Below are 26,569 nucleotides of genomic sequence, written 5' to 3' on the forward strand. Positions count from 1 at the left end.
GCACCGCACACGGCTAAGAATAAGATCACATGGATCAACTTGTGTGTCTATGGGGTGCCCCTTGCCTCAGTATATAAAGGATGGAGGAGGAGGAGGCCGGCCAAGGCTTGGTGCGGCCAGGATGTGGAGTCTTACTAGGACTCCAAGTTCTAGTAGGAGTCCATCAAGAGGGGAGGAAGGGAGAAGGAAGTGGAGGAGAAGGAAAGGTGGCCGGCCCCCCTTTCCCTAGTCCAATTCGGACCAGAGGGGAGGGGGGGCGCAGCAGCCCCTTGGCCCTTTCTCCTCTTCCCACTAAAGCCCATCAAGGCCCATTGCTTCTCCCGTAACTACCCGGTACTCCGAAAAATACCCGAATCACTCGGAACCTTTTCGATGTCCAAATATAGTCGTCCAATATATCGATCTTTACGTCTCGACCATTTCGAGACTCCTCGTCATGTCCCCGATCTCATCCGGGACTCCGAACTCCTTCGGTACATCAAAACTCATAAACTCATAATATAACTGTCATCGAAACCTTAAGCGTGCGGACCCTACGGGTTCGAGAACAATGTAGACATGACCGAGACACGTCTCCGGTCAATAACCAATAGCGGGACCTAGATGCCCATATTGGCTCCTACATATTCTACGAAGATCTTTATCGGTCAGACAGCATAACAACATACGTTGTTCCCTTTGTCATCGGTATGTTACTTGCCCGGGATTTGATCGTTGGTATCCAATACCTAGTTCAATCTCGTTACCGGCAAGTCTCTTTACTCGTTACGTAATACATCATCTCGCAACTAACTCATTAGTTGCAATGCTTGCAAGGCTTAAGTGATGTGCATTACCGAGAGGGCCCAGAGATACCTCTCCGACAATCGGAGTGACAAATCCTAATCTCAAAATACGCCAACCCAACATTTACCTTTGGAGACACCTGTAGAACTCCTTTATAATCACCCATTTACGTTGTGATGTTTGGTAGCACATAAAGTGTTCCTCCGGCAAACAGGAGTTGCATAATCTCATAGTCATAGGAACATGTATAAGTCATGAAGAAAGCAATAGCAACATACTAAACGATCGGGTGCTAAGCTAATGGAATGGGTCATGTCAATCAGATCATTCACCTAATGATGTGATCCCGTTAATCAAATAACAACTCTTTGTCTATGGTTAGGAAACATAACCATCTTTGATTAACGAGCTAGTCAAGTAGAGGCATACTAGTGACACTCTGTTTGTCTATGTATTCACACATGTATTATGTTTCCGGTTAATACAATTATAGCATGAATAATAAACATTTATCATGAAATAAGGAAATAAATAATAACTTTATTATTGCCTCTAGGGCATATTTTCTTCAGTCTCCCACTTGCACTAGAGTCAATAATCTAGATCACATCACCATGTGATTAACTTTGATAGTTCACATCATCATGTGATTAACACCCATAGTTCACATCGCCATGTGACCAATACCCAAAGGGTTTACTAGATTCAGTAATCTAGTTCACATTGCTATGTGATTAACACCCAAAGAGTACTAAGGTGTGATCATGTTTTGCTTGTGAGAGAATCTTAGTCAACGGGTCTGCCACATTCAGATCCGCATGTATTTTGCAAATTTCTATGTCAACAATGCTCTGCTTGGAGCTACTCTACCTAATTGCTCCCACTTTCAATATGTATCTAGACCGAGATTTAGAGTCTTCTAGATCAGTGTCAAAAACTTGCATCGACGTAACCCTTTACGATGAACCCTTTTTGTCACGTCCATAATCGAGAAACATATCCTTATTTCACTAAGGATAATTCTGACCATTGTCCAGTGATCTACTCCTAGATCACTTTTGTACTCCCTTGCCAAATCAGTGCAGGGTATACAATAGATCTGGTACACAGCATGACATACTTTATAGAACCTATGGCCAAGGCATAAGGAATGACTTTCATTCTCTTTCTATCTTCTGCCGTGGTTGGGCTTTGAGTCTTACTCAACTTCACACCTTGTAATACAGTCAAGAACTCTTTCTTTGACTGCTCCATTTTGAATTACTTCAAAATCTTGTCAAGGTATGTACTCATTGGAAAAACTTATCAAGCGTCTTGATCTATCTCTATAGATCTTGAAGCTCAATATGTAAGCAGCTTCACCGAAGTCTTTCTTTGAAAAACTCCTTTCAAACACTCCTTTATGCTTTACAGAATAATTCTACATTATTTCCGATCAACAATATGTCATTCACATATACTTATCAGAAATGCCGTAGTGCTCCCACTCACTTTCTTGCAAATACAGGCTTCACCGTAAGTCTGTATAAAACTATATGCTTTGATCAACTCATCAAAGCGCATATTCCAACTCCGAGATGCTTGCACCAGTTCACAGATGGATCGCTGGAGCTTGTACATTTTGTTAGTACCTTTCGGATTGACAAAACCTTCTAGTTGCATCGTATACAACTCTTCTTCAATAAATCCATTAAGGAATTCAGTTTTTTTATCCATTTGCCAGATTTCATAAAATGCAGCAATTGCTAACATGATTCGGACAGACTTAAGCATAGATACGAGTGAGAATCTCTCATCATAGTCAACACCTTGAACTTGTCTGAAAACCTTTTGCGACAATTCTAGCTTTGTAGATAATAACACTACTATCAGCGTCCGTCTTCCTCTTGAAGATCCATTTATTTTATGGCTTGCCGATCATCGGGCAAATCCATCAAAGTCCATACTTTGTTCTCATACATGGATCATTTCTCAGATTTCATGGCCTCAAACCATTTCGCGGAATCTGGGCTCATCATCGCTTCCTCATAGTTCGCAAGTTCGTCATGGTCTAGTAACATGACTTCCAGAACAGGATTATCATACCACTCTGGTGCGGATCTTACTCTGGTTTACCTACGAGATTCGGTAGTAACTTGATCTGAAGTTACATGATCATCATCATTATCTTCCTCACTAATTGGTGTAGTAGTCACAAGAACAGATTTCTGTGATGAACTACTTTCCAATAAGGGAGAAGGTACAATTACCTTATCAAGTTTTCTACTTTCCTCCCACTCACTTCTTTCGATAGAAACTCCTTCTCTAGAAAGTTTCCGAATTTAGCAACAAAAGTCTTGCCTTCGGATCTGTGATAGAAGGTGTATCCAATAGTTTCCTTTGGATATCCTATGAAGACACATTTCTCCGATTTGGGTTTGAGCTTATCAGGTTGAAACTTTTTCACATAAGCATTGCAACCTCAAACTTTAAGAAACAACAGCTTAGGTTTCTTGCCAAACCATAGTTCATACGGTGTCGTCTCAACAGATTTAGATGGTGCCCTATTTAACGTGAATGCAGCTGTCTCTAATGCATAACCCCAAAACGATAGTGGTAGATCGGTAAGAGACATCATAGATCGCACCATATCTAATAAAGTACGGTTATGACGTTCGGACACACCATTACATTGTGGTGTTTCAGGTGGCGTGAGTAGTGAAACTATTTCATATTGTTTTTAACTGAAAGCCAAACTCGTAACTCAAATACTCTTCTCTACGATCAGATCGTAGAAACTTTATTTTCTTGTTACGATGGTTTTTCACTTCACTCTGAAATTCTTTGAACTTTTCAAATGTTTCAGACTTATGTTTCATCAAGTAGATATACTCATATCTGCTCAAATCATCTGTGAAGATCAGAAAATAATGATACCTGTCGTGAGCCTCAATATTCATCGGACCACATACATCAGTATGTATGATTTCCAACAAATCTGTTGCTCGCTCTATTGTTCCGAAGAACGGAGTCTTAGTCATCTTGCCCATGAGGCATGGTTCGCAAGCATCAACTGATTCATAATCAAGTGATTCCAAAATCCCATCAGCATGAAGTTTCTTCATGCGCTTTACACCAATATGACCTAAACGGCAGTGCCACAAATAAGTTGCACTATCATTATTAACTTTGCATCTTTTGGTTTCAATATTATGATTATGTGTATCACTACGATCGAGATCCAATGAACTATTTTCATTGGGTGCGTAACCATATAAGGTTTTATTCATGTAAACAGAACAACAATTTATTCTCTTACTTAAATGAATAACCGTATTACAATAAACATGATCAAATCATATTCATGCTGAACGCAAACACCAAATAACACTTATTTAGGTTCAACACTAATCCCGAAATTATAGGGAGTGTGCGATGATGATCATATCAATCTTGGAACCACTTCCAACACACATCGTCACTTCACCCTTAACTAGTCTCTGTTTATTCTGCAACTCCCGTTTCGAGTTACTAATCTTAGCAACTGAACTAGTATCAAATACTGAGGGGTTGCTATAAACACTAGTAAAGTACACATCAATAAGATGTATATCAAATATACTTATGTTCACTTTGCCATCCTTCTTATCCGCCAATCACTTGGGGTAGTTCCGCTTCTAGTGACCAGTCCCTTTGCAGTAGAAACACTTAGTCTCAGGCTTAGGACCAGACTTGGGCTTCTTCACTTGAGCAGCAACTTGCTTGCTGTTCTTCTTGAAGTTCCCCTTCTTCCCTCTGCCCTTTTCTTGAAACTAGTGGTCTTGTCTACCATCAACACTTGATGTTTTTTCTCGATTTCTACCTTCGTCAATTTCCGCATTACGAAGAGCTTGGGAATCGTTTCCGTTATCCCTTGCATATCATAGTTCATCACGAAGTTCTACTAACTTGGTGATGGTGACTAGAGAATTCTGTCAATCACTATCTTATCTGGAAGATTAACTCCCACTTGATTCAAGCGATTGTAGTACTCAGACAATCTGAGCATATGCTCACTAGTTGAGCGATTCTCCTCCATCTTTTAGCTATAGAACTTGTTGGAGACTTCATATCTCCCAACTCGGGTATTTGCTTGAAATATTAACTTCAACTCCTGGAACATCTCATATGCTCCATGACGTTCAAAACGTCTTTGAAGTCCCGATTCTAAGCCATTAAGCATGGTGCACTAAACTATCAAGTAGTCATCATATTGAGCTAGCCAAACGTTCATAACGTCTGCATCTGCTCCTGCAATAGGTCCGTCACCTAGCGGTGCATCAAGGACATAATTCTTCTGTGCAGCAATGAGGATAAACCTCAGATTATGGATCCAATCCGCATCATTGCTACTAACATCTTTCAACACAATTTTCTCTAGGAACATGTCAAAATAAACACAGGGAAACAACAACGCGAGCTATTGATCTACAACATAATTTGCAAAATACTACCAGGAGTAAGTTCATGATAAATTTAAGTTCAATTAATCATATTACTTAAGAACTCCCACTTAGATAGACATCCCTCTAATCCTCTAAGTGATTACGTGATCCAAATCAACTAAACCATGTCCGATCATCACGTGAGATGGAGTAGTTTCATTGGTGAACATCACTATGTTGATCATATCTACTATATGATTCACGCTCGACCTTTCAGTCTCCGTGTTCCGAGGCCATATCTGTATATGCTTGGCTCGTCAAGTATAACCTGAGTATTCCGCGTGTGCAACTGTTTTGCACCCGTTGTATTTGAATGTAGAGCCTATCACACCCGATCATCACGTGGTGTCTCAGCACGAAGAACTTTCGCAACGGTGCATACTCAGGGAGAACACTTCTTGATAATTAGCGAGAGATCATCTTAAAATGCTACTGTCAATCAAAGCAAGATAAGATGCATAAAAGATAAACATCACATGCAATCAAAATATGTGACATGATATGGCCATCATCATCTTGTGCCTTTGATCTCTAACTCTAAAGTATCGTCATGATTTCCATCGTCACTGGCATGACACCATGATCTCCATCATCTTGATCTATATCAATGTGTCGTCACATGGTCGTCTCGCCAACTACTGCTCTTGCAACTATTGCTATCGCATAGCAATAAAGTAAAGAAATTATTTGGCGCTTGCATCTTATGCAATAAAGAGACAACCATAAGGCTTCTGCCAGTTGCCGATAACTTCAACAAAACATGATCATCTTATACAACAACTTATATCTCATCATGTCTTGAACATATCACATCACAACATGCCCTGCAAAAACAAGTTAGACGTCCTCTACTTTGTTGTTGCAAGTTTTACGTGGCTGCTACAGGCTTAAGCAAGAACCAATCTTACCTACGCATCAAAAAAACCACAACGATAGTTTGTCAAGTTGGTGCTGTTTTAACCTTCGCAAGGACCGGGCGTAGCCACACTCGGTTCAACTAAAGTTGGAGAAACTGTCACCCGCTAGCCACCTTTGTTCAAAGCACGCCGGGAGAACCGGTCTCGCGTAAGCGTACGCGTAATGTCGGTCCGGGCCGCTTCATCCAACAATACCGCCGAACCAAAGTATGACATGCTGGTAAGCAGTATGACTTATATCACCCACAACTCACTTGTGTTCTACTCGTGCATATAACATCAACACATAAAACCTAGGCTCGGATGCCACTGTTGGGGGAACATAGTAATTTCAAAAAATTTCCTACGCACACGCAAGATCATGGTGATGCATAGCAACGAGAGGGGAGAGTGTGATCTACGTACCCTTGTAGATCGACAGCGGAAGCGTTAGCACAACGCGGTTGATGTAGTCGTACGTATTCACGGCCCGACCGATCAAGCACCGAAACTACTGCACCTCCGAGTTTTAGCACACGTTCAGCTCGATGACGATCCCCGAACTCCGATCCAGCAAAGTGTCGGGGAAGAGTTCCGTCAGCACAATGGCGTGGTGACGATCTTGATGTTCTACCGTTGCAGGACATCGCCTAAGCACCGCTACAATATTATCAAGGATTATGGTGGAAGGGGGCACCGCACACGGCTAAGCATAAGATCACGTGGATCAACTTGTGTGTCTATGGGGTGCCCCTTGCCTCAGTATATAAAGGATGGAGGAGGAGGAGGCCGGCCAAGGCTTGGTGCGGCCAGGATGTGGAGTCCTACTAGGACTCCAAGTCCTAGTAGGAGTCCACCAAGAGGGGAGGAAGGGAGAAGGAAGTGGAGGAGAAGGAAAGGTGGCTGGCCCCCCTTTCCCTAGTCCAATTCGGACCAGAGGGGAGGGGGGTGCAGCAGCCCCTTGGCCCTTTCTCCTCTTCCCACTAAAGCCCATCAAGGCCCATTGCTTCTCCCGTAACTACCCGGTACTCCGAAAAATACCCGAATCACTCGGAACCTTTCCGATGTCCGAATATAGTCGTCCAATATATCGATCTTTACGTCTTGACCATTTCGAGACTCCTCGTTATGTCCCCGATCTCATCCGGGACTCCGAACTCCTTCGGTACATCAAAACTCATAAACTCATAATATAACTGTCATCGAAACCTCAAGCGTGCGGACCCTACGGGTTCGAGAACAATGTAGACATGACCGAGACACGTCTCCGGTCAATAACCAATAGCGGGACCTAGATGCCCATATTGGCTCCTACATATTCTACGAAGATCTTTATCGGTCAGACCGCATAACAACATACGTTGTTCCCTTTCTCATCGGTATGTTACTTGCCCAGGATTTGATCGTCGGTATCCAATACCTAGTTCAATCTCGTTACCGGCAAGTCTCTTTACTCGTTCCGTAATACATCATCTCGCAACTAACTCATTGGTTGCAATGCTTGCAAGGCTTAAGTGATGTGCATTACCGAGAGGGCCCAGAGATACCTCTCCGACAATCGGAGTGACAAATCCAAATCTCAAAATACGCCAACCCAACATTTACCATTGGAGACACCTGTAGAACTCCTTTATAATCACCCATTTACGTTGTGACGTTTGGTAGCACACAAAGTGTTCCTCCGGAAAACGGGAGTTGCATAATCTCATAGTCATAGGAACATGTATAAGTCATGAAGAAAGCAATAGCAACATACTAAACGATCGGGTGCTAAGCTAATGGAATGGGTCATGTCAATCAGATCATTCACCTAATGATGTGATCCCGTTAATCAAATAACAACTCTTTGTCTATGGTTAGGAAACATAACCATCTCTGATTAACGAGCTAGTCAAGTAGAGGCATACTAGTGACACTCTGTTTGTCTATGTATTCACACATGTATTATGTTTCTGGTTAATACAATTATAGCATGAATAATAAACATTTATCATGAAATAAGGAAATAAATAATAACTTTATTATTGCCTCTAGGGCATATTTCCTTCATATGTTGGGTTGGCATATTTCGAGATTAGGATTTGTCACTCCGATTGTCGGAGAGGTATCTCTGGGCCCTCTCGGTAATGCACATCACCTAAGCCTTGCAAGCAATGCAACTAATGAGTTAATTGCGAGATGATGTATTACGGAACGAGTAAAGAGACTTGCTGGCAACGAGATTGAACTAGGTATTGAGATACCGACGATCGAATCTCGGGCAAGTAACATACCGATGACAAAGGGAACAACGTATGTTGTTATGCGGTCTGACCGATAAAAGATCTTTGTAGAATATGTGGGAGCCAATATGAGCATCCAGGTTCCGCTATTAGTTATTGACCGAAGACGTGTCTCGGTCATGTCTACATTGTTCTCGAACCCGTAGGGTCCGCACGCTTAAGGTTTCGATGACAGTTATATTATGAGTTTATTAGTTTTGATGTACTGAAGTTAGTTCGGAGTCCCGGATATGATCACGGACATAACGAGGAGTCTCGAAATGGTCGAGACATGAAGATTGATATATTGGACGACTATATTCGGACACCGGAAGTGTTCCGGAGTAGTTTCGGATAAAACCGAAGTACCGGGGGGTTACCGGAACCCCCCGGGGGGTTAATGGGCCTCATGGGCCTAAAGTGGAGAAGAGGAGGGGCAGCCAGGGCAGGCCGCGCGCCCCCTCTCCCCCTAGTCCGAATTGGACAAGGAGGGAGGGGCGGCGCCCCCCCTTTCCTTCCTCTCTTCTCTCCCTTCCTTCCCCCTCTCCTACTTCGACAAGGAAAAAGGAGGGAGTCCTACTCCCGTTAGGAGTAGGACTCCTCCCTGGCGCGCCTCATCATGGCCGGCCGCCCCTCTCCCTTGCTCCTTTATATACGGGGCTAGGGGCACCTCTAGACACAACAAGTTGATCTTCATGATCGTTCTCTTAGCCGTGTGCGGTGCCCCCCTTCACCATAATCCTCGATAATATTGTAGTGGTGCTTAGGCGAAGCCCTACGACAGTAGAACATCAAGATCGTCACCACGCCGTCATGTTGACAGAACTCTTCCCCGATACTTTGTTGGATCGGAGTCCGGGGATCGTCATCGAGCTGAACGTGTGCTAGAACTCGGAGGTGCCGTAGTTTCGGTGTTTGATCGGTCGGGCCCTGAAGACGTACGACTACATCAACCGCGTTGTTATAACGCTTCCGCTTTCGGTCTACGAGGGTACGTGGACAACACTCTCCCCTCTCGTTGCTATGCATCACCATGATCTTGTGTGTGCCTAGGAAATTTTTTGAAATTACTACGTTCCCCAACAGTGGCATCCGAGCCTAGGTTTTATGTGTTGATGTTATATGCACGAGTAGAACACAAGTGAGTTGTGGGCGATATAAGTCATATTGCTTACCAGCATGTCATACTTTGGTTCGGCGGTATTGTTGGATGAAGCGGCCCAGACCGACATTACGCGTACGCTTACGCGAGACTGGTTCTACCGACGTGCTTTGCACACAGGTGGCCGGCGGGTGTCAGTTTCTCCAACTTTAGTTGAACCAAGTGTGGCTACGCCCGGTCCTTGCGAAGGTTAAAACAACACCAACTTGACAAACTATCGTTGTGGTTTTGATGCGTAGGTAAGATTGGTTCTTGCTTAAGCCCGTAGCAGCCACGTAAAACTTGCAACAAACAAAGTAGAGGACGTCTAACTTGTTTTTGCAGGGCATGTTGTGATGTGATATGGTCAAGACATGATGCTAAATTTTATTGTATGAGATGATCATGTTTTGTAACCGAGTTATCGGCAACTGGCAGGAGCCATATGGTTGTCATTTTATTGTATGCAATGCAATCGCGTTGTAATGCTCTACTTTATCACTAAGCGGTAGCGATAGTCGTGGAAGCATAAGGTTGGCGAGACGACAACGATGCAACGATGGAGATCAAGGTGTCGCGCCGGTGACGATGGTGATCATGACGGTACTTCGGAGATGGAGATCACAAGTACAAGATGATGATGGCCATATCATATCACTTATATTAATTGCATGTGATGTTTATCTTTTATGTATCTTATCTTGCTTTGATTGACGGTAGCATTATAAGATGATTTCTCACTAAATTTCAAGATAAAAAGTGTTCTCCCTGAGTATGCACCGTTGCCAAAGTTCGTCATGCTCAGACACCACGTGATGATCGGGTGTGATAAACTCTACGTCCATCTACAACGGGTGCAAGCCAGTTTTTGCACACGCAGAATACTTAGGTTAAACTTGACGAGCCTAGCATATGCAGATATGGCCTCGGAACACTGAGACGGAAAGGTCGAGCGTGAATCATATAGTAGATATGATCAACATAGCAATTTCACCATTGAAAACTACTCCATTTCACGTGATGATCAGTTATGGTTTAGTTGATTTGGATCACGTGATCACTTAGAGGATTAGAGGGATGTCTATCTAAGTGGGAGTTCTTAAGTAATATGATTAATTAAACTTAAATTTATCATGAACTTAGTCCTGGTAGTATTAGCATATTTATGTTATAGATCAATAGCTCGCGTTTAGCTCCCCTGTTTTATTTTTGATATGTTCCTAGAGAAAACTAAGTTGAAAGATGTTAGTAGCAATGATGCGGATTGGATCCGTGATCTGAGGTTTATCCTCATTGCTGCACAAAAGAATTATGTCCTTGATGCACCGCTAGGTGACAGACCTATTGCAGGAGCAGATACAGACGTTATAAACGTTTGGCTAGCTCAATATGATGACTACTCGATAGTTTAGTGCACCATGCTTAACGGCTTAGAATCGGGACTTCAAAGACGTTTTGAACGTCATGGACCATATGAGATGTTCCAGGAGTTGAAGTTAATATTTCAAGCAAATACCCGAGTTGAGAGATATAAAGTCTCCAACAAGTTCTGTAGCTAAAAGATGGAGGAGAATCGCTCAACTAGTGAGCATGTGCTCAGATTGTCTGGGTACTACAATCGCTTGAATCATGTGGGAGTTAATCTTCCAGATAAGATAGTGATTGACAGAATTCTCTAGTCACCATCACCAAGTTAGTAAAACTTTGTGATGAACTATAGTATGCAAGGGATAACTGAAACAATTCCAAGCTCTTCGTGATGCTGAAATCAATGAAGGTAGAAATCAAGAAAAACATCAAGTGTTGATGGTTGACAAGATCCGTAGTTTCAAGAAAAGAGCAAAGGGAAAAGGGGGAACTTCAAGAAAAACAGCAAGCAAGTTGCTGCTCAAGTGAAGAAGCCCAAGTCTGGTCCTAATCCTGAGACTAAGTGCTTCTACTGCAAAGGGACTGGTCACTGGAAGCAGAACTACCCCAAGTGATTGGCGGATAAGAAGGATGGCAAAGTGAACATAGGTATATTTGATATACATGTGATTGATGTGTACTTTACTAGTGTTTATAGCAACCCCTCAGTATTTGATACTGGTTCAGTTGTTAAGACTAGTAACTCGAAACGGGAGTTGCAGAATAAATAGAGACTAGTTAAGGGTGAAGTGACGATGTGTGTTGGAAGTGGTTCCAAGATTGATATGATCATCATCGCACACTCCCTATACTTTCGGGATTAGTGTTGAACCTAAATAAGTGTTATTTGGTGTTTGCGTTGAGCATGAATATGATTTGATCATGTTTATTGTAATACGGTTATTCATTTAAGTAAGAGAATAAATTTTTGTTCTTATGAATAAAACCTTATATGGTTACACACCCAATGAAAATGGTTCATTGGATCTCGATCGTAGTGATACACATATTCATAATATTGAAGTCAAAAGATGCAAAGTTAATAATGATAATGCAACTTATTTGTGGCACTGCTGTTTAGGTCATATTGGTGTAAAGCGCGTGAAGAAACTCCATGCTGATGGGATTTTGGAATCACTTGATTATGAATCACTTGGTGCTTGCGAACCATGCCTTATGGGCAAGATGACTAAAGACTCCGTTCTCCGGAACAATGGAGCGAGCAACAGATTTGTTGGAAATCATACATACTGATGTATGTGGTCCGATGAATATTAAAGCTCGCGACAAGTATCATTATTTTCTTACCTTCATAGATGATTTAAGCAGATATGAGTATATCTACTTGATGAAACATAAGTCTGAAAAGTTCAAAGTATTTCAGAGTGAAGTGGAAAATCATCGTGACAAGAAAATAAAGTTTCTACGATCTGATCGCAGAGACAAATATTTGAGTTACGAGTTTGGTCTTCAATTAAAACAATGTGGAATAGTTTCACAAACTCATGCCACCTGGAACACCACAACATAATGGTGTGTCCGAACGTCATAACCGTACTTTATTGGATATAGTACAATCTATGATGTTTCTTACCGATTACCAATATCGTTTTGGGATCATGCATTAGAGACAGCTGCATTCACGTTAAAAAGGGGCACGATCTAAGTCCATTGAGACGACACAATATGAACTATGGTTTGGCAAGAAACCGAAGTTGTCGTTTCTTAAAGTTTGGGATTGTGATGCTTATATGAAAAAGTTTCATCCTGATAAGCTCAAACCCAAATCGGAGAAATATGTCTTCGTAGGATACCCAAAGGAGACTGTTGGGTACACCTTCTATCACAGATCCGAAGGCAAGTTATTCATTGCTAAGAATGGATCCTTTGTAGAGAAGGAGTTTCTCTCGAAAGAAGTGAGTGGGAGAAAAGTAGAACTTGATGAGGTAACTGTACCTGCTCCCTTATTGGAAAGTAGTTCATCACAGAAATCTGTTCCTGTGACTACTAGACCGATTAGTGAGGAAGCTAATGATGATGATCATGTAACTTCAGATCAAGTTACTACCGAACCTCGTAGGTAAACCAAAGTGAGATCCGCACCAGAGTGGTACAGTAATCCAGTTCTAGAGGTCATGTTACTTGACCATGACGAGCCTACGAACTATGAGGAAGCGATGATGAGCCGAGATTCCGCAAAATGGCTTGAGGCCATGAAATCTGAGATGAGATCCATGTATGAGAACAAAGTATGGACTTTGATTAACTTGCCCAATGATCGGCAAGCCATTGAGATTAAATGGATCTTCAAGAGGAAGACGGACGCTGATAGTAGTGTTACTATCTACAAAGCTAGAATTGTTGCAAAAAGGTTTTTGACAAGTTCAAGGTGTTGACTACGATGAGAGTTTCTCATTCGTATCGATGCTTAAATCTGTCCGAATCATGTTAGCAAGTGCCACATTTTATGAAATCCGGCAAATGGATAAACAAAACTGCATTCCTTAATGGATTTATTAAAGAAGAGTTGTATATGATACAACCAAAAGGTTTTGTCAATCCTAAAGGTGCTAACAAAATGTGCAAGCTCCAGCGATCCATCTATGGACTGGTGCAAGCATCTCGGAGTTGGAATATGCGCTTTGATGAGATGATCAAAGCATATAGTTTTATACAGACTTGCGGTGAAGCCTGTGTTTACAAGAAAGTGAGTGGGAGCACTACAGCATTTCTGATAAGTATATGTGAATGACATATTGTTGATCGGAAATAATGTAGAATTATTCTGCAAAGCATAAAGGAGTGTTTTGAAAGAAGTTTTTCAAAGAAAGACCTCGGTGAAGCTGCTTACATATTAAGCATCAAGATCTATAGAGATAGATCAAGACGCTTGATAAGTTTTTTCAATGAGTACATACCTTGACAATATTTTGAAGTAGTTCAAAAATGGAACAGTCAAAGAAAGAGTTCTTGGCTGTGTTACAAGGTGTGAAATTGAGTAAGACTCAAAGCCCGACCACGACAGAAGATAAAAAGAGAATGAAAGTCATTCCCTATGCATCAGCCATAGGTTCTATGAAGTATGCCATGCTGTGTACCAGATCTATTGTATACCCTATACTGTGTTAAGCAAGGGAGTATAATAGTAATCTAAGAGTAGATCACTGGACAGCGGTCAAAATTATCCTTAGTGGAATAAGGAAATATTTCTCAATTATGGAGGTGACAAAAGGTTCTTCGTAAAAAGTTACGTCGATGCAAGTTTTGACACAGATCTGGATGACTCTAAGTCTCGATCTAGATGCATATTGAAAGTGGGAGCAATTAGTTAGAGTAGCTCCGTGCAGAGCATTGTAGACATAGAATTCGCAAAATACTTACGGATTTGTATGTGACAGACCCGTTGACTAAAATTATCTCACAAGCAAAACATGATCACACCTTAGTACTCTTTGGGTGTTAATCACATAAACGATGTGAACTAGATTACTGACTCTAGTAAACCCTTTGGGTATAGGTCACATGACGATGTGAACTATGGGTGTTAATCACATGGTGATGTGAACTATTAGTGTTGAATCACATGTCGATGTGAACTAGATTATTGACTCTAGTGCAAGTGGGAGACTGAAGGAATTATGCCCTAGAGGCAATAATAAAGTTATTATTTATTTCCTTATATCATGATAAATGTTTATTTTTCATGCTAGAATTATATTAACCGGAAACATAATACATGTGTGAATACACAGACAAACAGAGTGTCACTAGTATGCCTCTACTTGACTAGCTCGTTAATCAAAGATGGTTATGTTTCCTAACCATGAACAAAAGAGTTGTTATTTGATTAACGGGATCACATCATTAGAAGAATGATGTGATTGACATGACCCATTCCATTAGCTTAGCACTCGATCGTTTAGTATGTTGCTATTGCTTTCTTCATGACTTATACATGTTCCTATGACTATGAGATTATGCAACTCCCGTTTATCGGAGGAACACTTTGTGTGCTACCAAACGTCACAACGTAACTGGGTGATTATAAAGGTGCTCTACAGGTGTCTCCAAAGGTATATGTTGGGTTGGCGTATTTCGAGATTAGGATTTGTCACTCCGATTGTCGGAGAGGTATCTCTGGGCCCTCTCGGTAATGCACATCACCTAAGCCTTGCAAGCAATGCAACTAATGAGTTAGTTGCGAGATGATGTATTACGGAACGAGTAAAGAGACTTGTCGGCAACGAGATTGAACTAGGTATTGAGATACCGACGATCGAATCTCAGGCAAGTAACATACCGAAGACAAAGGGAACAACGTTTGTTGTTATGCGGTCTGACCGATAAAAGATCTTCGTAGAATATGTGGGAGCCAATATGAGCATCCAGGTTTCGCTATTGGTTATTGACCGGAGACGTGTCTCGGTCATGTCTACATTGTTCTCGAACCCGTAGGGTCCGCACGCTTAAGGTTTCGATGACAGTTATATTATGAGTTTATTAGTTTTGATGTACCGAAGTTAGTTCGGAGTCGCGGATATGATCACGGACATAACGAGGAGTCTCGAAATGGTCGAGACATAAAGATTGATATATTGGACGACTATATTCGGACACCGGAAGTGTTCCGGAGTAGTTTCGGATAAAACCGGAGTACCGGGGGGTTACCGGAACCCCCCGGGGGGTTAATGGGCCTCATGGGCCTAAAGTGGAGAAGAGGAGGGGCAGCCAGGGTAGGCCGCGCGCCCCCTCTCCCCCTAGTCCGAATTGGACAAGGAGGGAGGGGCGGCGCCCCCCCCCTTTCCTTCCTCTCTTCTCTCCCTTCCTTCCCCCTCTCCTACTTGGACAAGGAAAAATGAGGGAGTCCTACTCCCGGTAGGAGTAGGACTCCTCCCTGGCGCGCCTCATCATGGCCGGCCGCCCCTCTCCCTTGCTCCTTTATATACGGGGGCAGGGGGCACCTCTAGACACAACAAGTTGATCTTCATGATCGTTCTCTTAGCCGTGTGCGGTGCCCCCCTTCACCATAATCCTCGATAATATTGTAGTGGTGCTTAGGCGACGCCCTGCGACAGTAGAACATCAAGATCGTCACCACGCCGTCGTGCTGACAGAACTCTTCCCCGATACTTTGCTGGATCGGAGTCCGGGGATCGTCATCGAGCTGAACGTGTGCTAGAACTCGGAGGTGCCGTAGTTTCGGTGCTTGATCGGTCGGGCCGTGAAGACGTACGACTACATCAACCGCGTTGTTATAACGCTTCCGCTTTTGGTCTACGAGGGTACGTGGACAACACTCTCCCCTCTCGTTGCTATGCATCACCATGATCTTGTGTGTGCGTAGGAAATTTTTTGAAATTACTACGTTCCCCAACAACTAGTATATCACCAAAATAGATTGGAAGTTTCTCACGGAAAAAAAAACCCTAGTATATCACCACTCACATGATGCCATGCTCCCATTTTGGAAAAAAAAACTTAAAAATTGGTGTTTTGATAAATTTTGATCTTTTGAATTATTTAGAAGGCACTTCTCTACATCCCCTGAAAAATTCAAATTTCAATTGAAATACACAAAGGAAAAAAGAAATAAATAAAAAACTGGCATGCATAATGTCAAATTTTGTTTCTCCCATAGCTTTCGATACTCCCCCTCCCATCATCCGCTTAGCTCGCGGCATCGACCAACTCTGCCGGCAAGTTTAAATTTGAAAGTGGGTGAACATGTTGGTGGATTAGCACAATAGTCCAACCAGGCTCGACATCGACAATCTCAGCCAATAACATTATCAATAAAAACAAATATTACCCAGTAGTCAACTCCAGACGCAGTCGTCACCTTTTTCTTCAAGAAAAAAACTTGTGGTTATTCTACCTCCGCCTCGTCTTCTGTGGTCCTAGGATCATGGAGGCCAGGTGGACCCCGGCCCTTGCGACAAGAGGGATCATGCTTCGTTTTTAGGTTTTTTTTGTGATTGTGTTTAGAGTTTTTGTTCTTGTTCTTGTCGGGAAGATGAGATGGTGATAACTCCCTGAAGATGGAATAATATTCTCCCCGCTTAGCCCTTGTTCTAGCGATGTGTCTAGCGTTTAGCGTCATCGGTGGGCGTGTGGAGTTGCGTCTCCGACGGATCTCACGGGAGTCGGTCGGTGCTGGTATTCGGTCGATTTGCTGGGATCCGGTCCTTATTTATTTTTGTCCATGTGTCTATAGATTGGATCCTTTCGATCTATACTTTTCTTCGTCGACGACGGTTGCTGTTCTAGTGCATTTGTTATGTGGGTCCTTAACACGACGACTTCACGATTGTCTACTACAATAAATTTGGCCTGACTCTGGTGAGGAAGAGTGATGACGGTGGCGCACCTTTGGCTCTCACTTTAGTATTTGTAGTCGTCGCCAGGTGGTATATGGATATGAATGTAATTTTTGTTATTTGCGGTGTTTTTTTTTAACTTTTATTTGTGGTGTTCTTTGTGTTGTCATTAGAAGATGAATAGATCAAAAGTTTTCTCGGAAAAAAAAAGTCGGCCCAGGTTGTTTATTTAATTATTTTGAATGAATTGGTTGAGACAGGTCAGTTTGTTTATTTACTTATTTTGAATGAATTGGTTGAAACAGGTCAGTTTGTTTATTTACTTATTTTGAATGAATTGGTTGGTGCATGCGTCCCTGATCGAGGCATACGGGTACGGCATCGATCGTCTCGGCCTGCAGGTCAGGCCGTCAGGGCGCGGTGAAGCTCAAGGCTGCCATTGCTGCTCTGCTGCCTGCTGAGAGGTACACCACAACTATGCTAGCTAGCACCCTCGATGGATGCAATGGGAGGAATCCACCTGCCTCCAGTGTGTAGAGAGACAGGGTAGAAATGCCGTTGAGGGCGAGCACCATGCAGATCGACGCAGATGCATGGTAGCCCAGTCGGTGAACTGCATTCATTTGCCACCATTGCAAACAGCTCAGATCTTGCAAAAGGCCCACCATGCATTGCACGCCATGCAGCAGAAAGAAACCACATGTGCAGCAAATGAACCATGCACTCGAAAAAGTATACAGCTAAAAAGATATCTACTTGGATCTCAATAGAGTTTATTCATGGACTTGCTAGGAATATGGACCGACTGTCATCGACAGTTTTTCAGCGAGTTCCTTGGCTCTGCATGACTCTTCTAGTTAAATTCTCTTTGAGCGCCGTTGACACTCCAATGCTAATTACTGCCTCTTTTCGTCTCCTGTGGAAAACACCAACTAATAGTTACCGGTAGCAAGAGCTTCCATCAACAGTGAGCGAAGAATAAGGATCTATAGCTATGCAGCCTTCTGGTTCATCTCGTTTGTGATTTCCTGGAAGGCCCGCCGGCGGTCCGGTGTCCTCCACCGTCCTGTGCTCGCCGGGTTCTCAGGCCAACGGCTGTGACTGGCACCCTGAGAGCGCCCGCCAACACCTAATGGTACAGGGCCGTGGAAGAGCGAACGCTGAGCTGCACTGCTTCTCACTGAGCTTGGTGTTTGCTCGCCTCGAGCTTTCTCACTGAGATGGGTCGTGTTAAGCCTTTGGCAGACTCGGTCGCCGCGATCTTGAACCTTCCGCTGCTTCCATGCTGGAGCTGTCCTGACGAAACTCCGGTTCACGTTCTCGTCTGTCGAGGTTCTGGCTGAGTCATTGCGTCTCCATGAACCCGCTGATGAGCTCTGTGGCCGAACACCTGCGGCCGGGGTTCTGAGGCTGCTGCTTCCTTGAGATGATGAGGATGGTGTTTTGTCCCTCTGCTCACTCACATGCTTGCTGCTTTCACTTTGCGGGGCGGTGGTGTTCTTGCCATCGGCCAGCTGCTTCTGTTCATCCTCCTCCACCATGTCGGCCCAAGTTTTTCTACCGCCACCAACCAAACCCTTCCCCTTCTGCATAGGATTCTCACTAGCACCTACGTCGCCATCAGAGTTTGGCAAGCATTCAGCTGGGCTAGGAATCTGACCTTGATTCTGTGCGCTGATACTGGGTCTGTCCTTTTTGACCAGCCGCTTTCGTAGTTTCTCAAGTAGAGACTGTGGCGTGGCAGCATCATTGAACAGTCTAGAAAGATGATGGTACTCCTCCAGACTTTGTCCAGTCTTCTCTCCGTCAGTAGCAACCATAAGCTGTGACTCTTTACGCTTCATCTGAGTTATCGGAGATGGAAGCGCGTGTGAGTTGCAATCTTCATGCTTCTCTGTATCCGCTGAAACTGAAGCCTGGGTTTCTTCATAAGTCAATTGAGTTGAAGCAGAGAATATTTGTGGATGTAGATATTCAAGGTTGCCCACATCAGTAGCAAGCAAAATCCGTGAATCTTTAGACTTCATCTGAGTTATGGGAGAAGGGAGTGCCTGTGACTCGAGTTCCCTAAGCACTTCAGTAGCCCGGGCAAAAGATCTCACATGGTTTTCATCATTGCAGTTGTAAGGTATAGCTTGGAGAAGGTATTTAGCTTCAGCTACCTTTCCCAACTTCATCAGGCAGATGGCTAGATTGCACTCTTTGTTATAATCAGTTTCTATAGCAAGAGCTTGCCTGGGTCAAGTGAAAAACACATAGTCAGTAGCAGCTGGATATAGTTGAATGAGCTTTACTGGAAATGATGCATGGGGTTATTACAGGAAAACAGAGTCCCCTTCTACTAGCATCAAGCATTAACAGTGCTGAGAACAGTCATTTCTGCATCCTTGGTGTGGAGTGAGAAAATACTCCCTCCGTCCAAATACGCAAGGCCCACTAAAATTTTGAGCCTAACCTTGATAATAAATTTGACTAACAAAATATGAGTTATATGCCGTAAAAGTTATACCGATGGAAAGCTCTTTCGGATATGGATCCACAGTGGTATACTTCCTATGGCATACAACTCATATTTTGTTAGTCAAATTCATGGTCAAGTTAGGCTCAAAATTCGAAGGGGGCTTATATATTTGGATGGAAGGAGTACAATGGTGCCATAATATTTACTCGTTTTTACAAATAACACCAAAAAAGGATTGAGAAGTTCAACAGAATACATATCATGTCTAACGAAATCCATATCAGATTAATAAGTGCATCCCCAACATAGATATACCTGTAGAGCATTTCAGCTTCCTCATAGTTTTCAGATTGCATATAGGCCCAGGCGAGGTTACCCAGCAACCTTCATGACAAAGCAGAGCCTTAGAATGGCGTTCAAAGGACAAATGAAGATGTATGAATGATTTTCAATACCTTGCCTTTTCATCCCTGAGAGAGAGATAGAATACTCTTCCATGAGATTTAGAAAGCTTAGTTTTCCACCGGCCAGAAGCTAGATCCTCATCAATCATTCTCAGCTTCACTGTCAGCATTTCAATCTGCTCTTTTGTCCTACCGCATTTCTGGTTGAACATAAAAAATGATTTGTATCAATACTTGGCTAGATATTTATCTACAATGCGGTGTAGGTATATTATTAGCTGATGACTTTTTTGCATGGCTTCTTGCAATATATTCCCTCCGTCCAGAATTACTTGACGCTCAAACTGATGTATCTAGCACTAAAATACATCTAGATACATCCGTTTGAGCGTCAAGTAATTCCGGACGGATGAAGTATTGAGCGTGTTCAGGATTTACTAGTATAATCAAACCTCAAAAATGGGCTTCGAAGAAAATTTTAGCTTACATACGTAAATTTACAGGACTGAGGTACCTTGTACAAGTCAAGAAGAATATTGTCAAGAGACTCCTGGGCTTCATTGGGACAACGGTCGCGGAAGGATCTTATCGCTTCAATGGCTTCTTCAGTCCTATTTGCTTGTTTCAGTACAGTAGCCATATCCTTCAGTGCACTCTCAGTTCGTTCACCACTATTAATAGCTGCCCAGAACAATGAAACTGCCTTGTTTGGATCTTTTTCAACTAACTGTAATAAATGGATAATAGAGCAAGGTGAGGAAACAAAAAGAAACACAAGCTTCTCTTACGAAAGCTTCTATTGTCAAGATTGTAAATGCATCTTGATTCAAAAGCCTGCAGGTGCTACAGAAAAACTAACACTGTGGAAGCACAGGTAATGTACAGAAGTTTGAACTAAAACCACGACACTTATTTTGGAACCGAGGGGGTATGTCAGCATATTTAGAAAAACAAAACTTCAGGGAGAATGAGCATATGTGGAGACAAACATACGGACGCTGTACACCATCGGATCTTGCCAAAACTGTTTTGATATAAGCTTTTGATAGAACATAATTCTGATAATAGGACACCTAGTGACCTACTCATATCCGCTAAAAAAACTTAAAATCGGCTTAAAAAGGTAGGAGGGCACCACTTCCGTGTCACTTTAAGCTAATGTCATCTTTACCAAAATTATTAGTTATGCCAGTGAGTGTGTACATTCATCCTTCTCTATTCTTGTGCAGTTAACTGTTAACAAATATCCTGATACAATGGAAGATGCTCCAAAACAAGCATATAATGATTCTTCACTGAAAAAATGCAACGCTTCAAGGCCACTACATCGTTCTCCCCCGTATACTACTCTTGGATCAGGCCAATTTAGCAAGCATGTTCTGAGATTCAGCAAGAGACAGTCATTGCAGAATACCATTACAATGCAACTAATAGAACAATTCTATGTTCACTGAAGATAAAATTTAATGCACCGACTCACAGAGATCAGTTCCACGATGCATATTTAATGAAGTATTGATATGCCCCCGGGAAAATGGACGCCAATGGATTTTCACAAGAGAAACGTTGTAGTCCTAACAATTGAGGCAGCCTAGTGGCATTTGAGCTCTACATGCAACTGCGCAAGTCAAGGAAGCTGGCACTAATTTTCAGCCGTGGCACACCACCCTGACGGAACACGTTAGGAGCAAATCAAGTTCCCTCAGACAAAATCGAATATCTCCTAAATTTCAGCTCCACAATCATCCCGAGAAGAAGTGTAGCCCACGAGTTTCTACTAACGATCAGGAACACGAAGCATAGCACATCAAGTTGATCTACCATATAATTAGCCACCCCGAATCCCTCCCCGACGGAGAATGGTCCGAACCACGAGATAGCACGGCGCTACCCTGAACAGGAAGGGATCGCGCCTGATGGTGGCGGTGGTGGTCGATCGTGTTACCTGCGCCTGCTTCGCCCTCACGTACGGGGAATCCAGCGCCGGCGGCGCCCTCGGCGGCCGGGAGCACCCGCCGCCGCTCGCCGGCGGGGTGACGCGGTAGGAGCAGAAGCCGGCGCTCAGGGGCGGGGTGAAGTGGCTCCCGGAGCCCGCGAAGCCGGCGGGGGTGCCGGGGCTCCACCTCTCCGCCGCGCCCCTCGGCGACGTCCACGGCGGCAGCCGCCTCCCCACGCTCGGCATTGCTGTGCCTCGAGCGGTGGCGTTCCGTGGCTGCCTAGTAGGCCCGGTGGCCCCGTTGGTCCCGCTGCTCGGTATCGTGCCGTTGCTCTGTCTCTTGGTGGGCTGGTGTTTCCAGCCTGCTCTCTCGGCCCGATGGTGGTGTCAGCCCGGCCCGGTCCTGCGATTTCGAGGGTTGGGTACTCCCTCCACTTAAAATGTGGATACCGCTCAAAAAAAAACTTAAAATGTGGACAATCCCCATTTCTAAAAAAAAGTGGACAATCCCCTCATTTAAAAAAAATATGGGCAAGTATGTTTTGTTTAGAATGTCTTTGACCATTGCTATGATTAATAATTTATGCTATCATGGTGTAAGGGTTGTATCATTTTTTTTGCGTTCCCATATTAATTTGGCGCCATACTTTTTTGTAATATATTGCTCTAATCCATGCTCAAAAGGCAACCTCAAAAATCATTAGGTCATATATATTTGGATGAAGGCAGAAGCCTTGCGGGGTATAATATCCGTGTGGAGATATCGATTTTGTGAGATATCTACATTTTTAGTGTTTTTTGATAAAAGCGGTAATTGGGTTCTGGTTTTAATTAGTGGTGGGGCAAACCTTCATGATTTAGTTGATTATATCATTTCCAAATAATGTCCTCTTTTTGCGATAAAAACATCAGCTGTATTCATCAAATGTCATAGTAGTACAAGAAACACTAGAAAATAACCAAAAAATACATTCAGGTCCACCGTCATCGCCCCTTCCTCACCGGAGTCGGACAAAACTTATTTCAGTAGATAGTCGGGAAGTCGTCGTGCTAATGCCCCACAGGACAAGTAAACTCGAACAAGGACCGCCATCGATAAAGAGAAGAATACATCGTAAGAATCCAAGATGTAGACACACGAATGGAAGACTAGATGTATGAAGATCCATTGAAGACCAACAACGACCGAATTTCATGAGATCCGTCGGAGACACACGTCCACATGCTCTTCAGGCCCTATACCATCTTTTGGGAGCAACCACTACCTCGTCTTCCTAATAAAGAAGTAAAATTGTGTTTTCTTAAAAAAGATCCTCTAAAAACTCGTTTTCCAAAACATCTCGTCTAATTCCCGTCATCCAAACAACCGCTAAGCATGTCCTTACCTAGGACTTGTAACTGACCATCAACTATAGATTATGGTGTCCAGATGCTCTTTAACTTTAGCAATTAGCTGGCTTCTGTCTAACGTCAACCTTGTCAATGATCTGTGGTACATGTGTTACTTGGCTATTTTATCTTAAAAATGTTGTGGCTTAGTGTAGTTACAAGATAAAAAGAGTAAAAAAAAAATATGGCAATGATGAACAATTGAACAACTTTTTTTTCTAGAAAATTTCTGATCTATTCATTTTCAAACATGGCAGTACAACGAATATCAAAAATAATAGAAATTACAACCAGATCCGTAGACCACCTAGCGACGACTACAAGCACTGAAGCGAGCCGAAGGCACGCCGCCGTCATCGCTCCTCCATCACCGGAGTCGGGCACAACTTGTTGTAGTAGACAGTCGGGAAGTCGTCGTGCTAAGGCCCCGTAGGACCAGCGCACCAAAACAGCAACCGCCGCAGATGAAGAATACCGTAGATCGGAAAGATCCAATCCGAAGACACATGAACGTAGACGAACAATGATGAGATCCGAGCAAATCCATCAAAGATTGATCCGCCGGAGACATACCTCCACACGCCCACCAACGGTGCTATCCGCACCGCCGGAACGGGGGCTAGGCAGGGAGACCTTTATTTCATCTTCAGGGAGCCGCCGCCGGCTCGTCTTCCTAAGTAGGACACAAACCTTAGCAAAACTGAACGAAACGACTAAAAACGGAGCCCTCCCGCCGGCCCTTGCCGAGATCCACCGCGCCCCCATGGTCCTAGGACCACCGGAGAGGAGGTGGACCTACGGTGGTGCCGGCGGGAGACGGAAACCCTAACTTTTTGTGGAGGAGGAGGTGGCGGCGGCTAGGTCCGCAATTGTACATGGCAACAATTGAACAGTTGGATAGTCCAGGACATTCAACTTCATTCAACTAAGATCGCTCAAAACTAAAGCAATGAATTGAGAAAAGCATATCCATCTTTAGTTTATACTCTTTACTCTGATTGCAAGAAACGCATCCTCCAAATTCAATGCTTCTTTATTCTTCTGCTACTTTAGCGTTGTACTACAAGAAAGGAATAAGGAGAGCGAGAGCAAGAGACCTGGATGGTCTACCAATCTCTATATATTAGAGCTCAATTATGTATTGATAAGGTATGCCTCAGTAATAAGATAGACAAATCTTTCGATGTATAGTTGTTCTCAGTCCATCCATTATAAGGTATGAACAGGTCACACGTGCATACTCTTTTTTTTTACTAGTTTATCTATATTCGGTGACTGTTTCTAGTTATGAACAACACTTGTCTCGGATGAGGTGCTTATATATGTGCAATAGCATGAACTCTTGCATTCTTCTTCTCGTGGTGCTTCTGGTTATAGGATTATTATTAGAGTATCAAACGTAGTATATTTCCTTACACCCTGCTTGTATGATTGTAGATTTTTTTAGGGGTATATGATTGTAGATAAGATAATCATATATATGATGAGTGTAGATAAGATAATCATATATATTATCTCCTGGCGATTCCAATCAGCCTTTCATCTAGAATTCAGTTAAATGTAATTTAAGTGTTAGAGATCCATATGAATTGATATGTCTATTACTATTATTTATTTGATGTGGGATGCATGTGAATTCTTAATTAAGTATAAAAATGGCATAATTCACTAAGGTTTCATTGATGTTTGTTTACCAAGTTGAAATTTGTTACTGTTATTATTATAGAAAGCAACCATGTTCGGTCGATCGACCTCAACCTTCGCAAGTAGCGTGCGCGTCATGCAATCCACATTGATCCGTTGCTCCTTGTTGCACCATGTGCGCCCTTGCGTGTGAGAGCCATGCCCCCCCCCCCCCACCCCTATGCAGGCCCCGCCTACCAACAATGTTGAACCTTGTCCACTCAGGCGCGAGCGATTCTTCCCAACACCATTTTGTTGTTACCGCATCTGGTTCTGCTGCGGCGACCCCACAGGGCTAGGACAGGGTCCCATTAACGCCCATGGTGTGGCTAAAGGGGATGCCCTATGACCAAGCTCCTGGCCGAACAGGCACCATGCTGGAACCGACAAGGCATCATGGTACAATCGGCAATCGGCGCGGCTGGAGACGAATGACCCCGGTGTTGAAGACGCGGTGACCCTGTCCTGGAACCGGCCAACATCTTTGCTACAACTGCAGTGAAAAATTGTTGGAATCGGCCGACAACAAAGCTGGAACAGGAGGACAACAAAGCTAGAACTGCACTCACTACATGCTGCAACGACAATCGCGGCATGCTAGAACCGACGACCACTCGTGCTGGAACCATCACGTTGGAATGTTGCAACGGTGCTATGACCGGTCGTGCGAGAAGCCGGAACTCGCAGTTGACAGTGCTGGAACTAGGCTGCATAAAAGCCGCACCCAAGTCGGCGGTGCTCGGGGTTGCTAGACTGATGGCGAGGGTAATTAATGTGACCAATGATGCATTCTCCTGTGACTATCGAGGCATTTTGCTGGGACTGGTGAGGCATTCTTGTGCGACCACTCGACTATAGCGTTGGTGTTCCAAGGCGGGTGAGCCAGGAGGTTCTCCGGCGACCAGCCGACATGTTGCAACCAGCGACGGCGAGAAGCTGCAAATGGGCAGTGGGTCGTGCTTCGACGACGACGGCGAGGCTGCGAGTGGGAGCAACAATCGGGTGTCCAAGCGTGCGCGGACAGTTCTTTGATTTTGAAAAAAAATGTTCTGAAAATAAAAAAAATGTTCATGATTTTGAATTTTTTTGCATATTAAAGCTGTTCATGAATTTGAAGAAATTTCGCAAATTAAAAAATGTTCACAAAATATAAAAAAATGTTCATGATTTTGAAAAAATGCATATTGAAAAAATGATCAAAATTTCGTGATTTTATGAATTTGAACAAAATTTCGTGAATTAGAAAAATATTCACAGAAAATCAAAAAATGTTCATGAATTTCAAAAACTGTAACCAAATTCAAAAAACTCCATCAGTTCCAAAAATGTTGGCAGATTGAAAAAATGATCATGCATTTCATAAAAAAGTTTGTGAATTTTAAAAATTATTTACATATTTTAAAAATGTTCACGGGTTTCAATTTT

The 26,569-nt window shown here is 43.1% G+C and overlaps 1 protein-coding gene across 1 annotated transcript; it reads right to left on the bottom strand.

Moving 5' to 3' along the window:
• Positions 1–17,983: 17,983 nt before the first annotated feature.
• LOC119302878 lies at positions 17,984–22,330 on the bottom strand. Its single transcript, XM_037579925.1, has 5 exons — positions 22,082–22,330; positions 20,651–20,863; positions 20,188–20,336; positions 20,048–20,116; positions 17,984–19,506 (listed from the first exon to the last, which is right to left on the bottom strand). Exons 1-5 carry the CDS (start codon positions 22,316–22,318, stop codon positions 18,264–18,266), a joined length of 1,911 nt encoding a protein of 636 aa, XP_037435822.1. The 5' UTR covers positions 22,319–22,330; the 3' UTR covers positions 17,984–18,263.
• Positions 22,331–26,569: the final 4,239 nt, after the last annotated feature.

Source organism: Triticum dicoccoides, chromosome 5A (assembly GCF_002162155.2).
Source record: "Triticum dicoccoides isolate Atlit2015 ecotype Zavitan chromosome 5A, WEW_v2.0, whole genome shotgun sequence".
Lineage (NCBI taxonomy): Eukaryota > Viridiplantae > Streptophyta > Magnoliopsida > Poales > Poaceae > Triticum > Triticum dicoccoides.

Bases quoted from the DNA above. Each gene is read 5' to 3' on its own strand.
- LOC119302878 (XM_037579925.1), bottom strand. From the start codon at position 22,318: ATGCCGAGCGTGGGGAGGCGGCTGCCGCCGTGGACGTCGCCGAGGGGC. The intron at 20,117-20,187 runs GTATTGAAAATC...TTTGTCATGAAG, and splicing joins CTCAGGGATGAAAAGGCAAG to GTTGCTGGGTAACCTCGCCT. The intron at 19,507-20,047 runs GTATATCTATGT...CACTTGACCCAG, and splicing joins GAAGCTGAAATGCTCTACAG to GCAAGCTCTTGCTATAGAAA.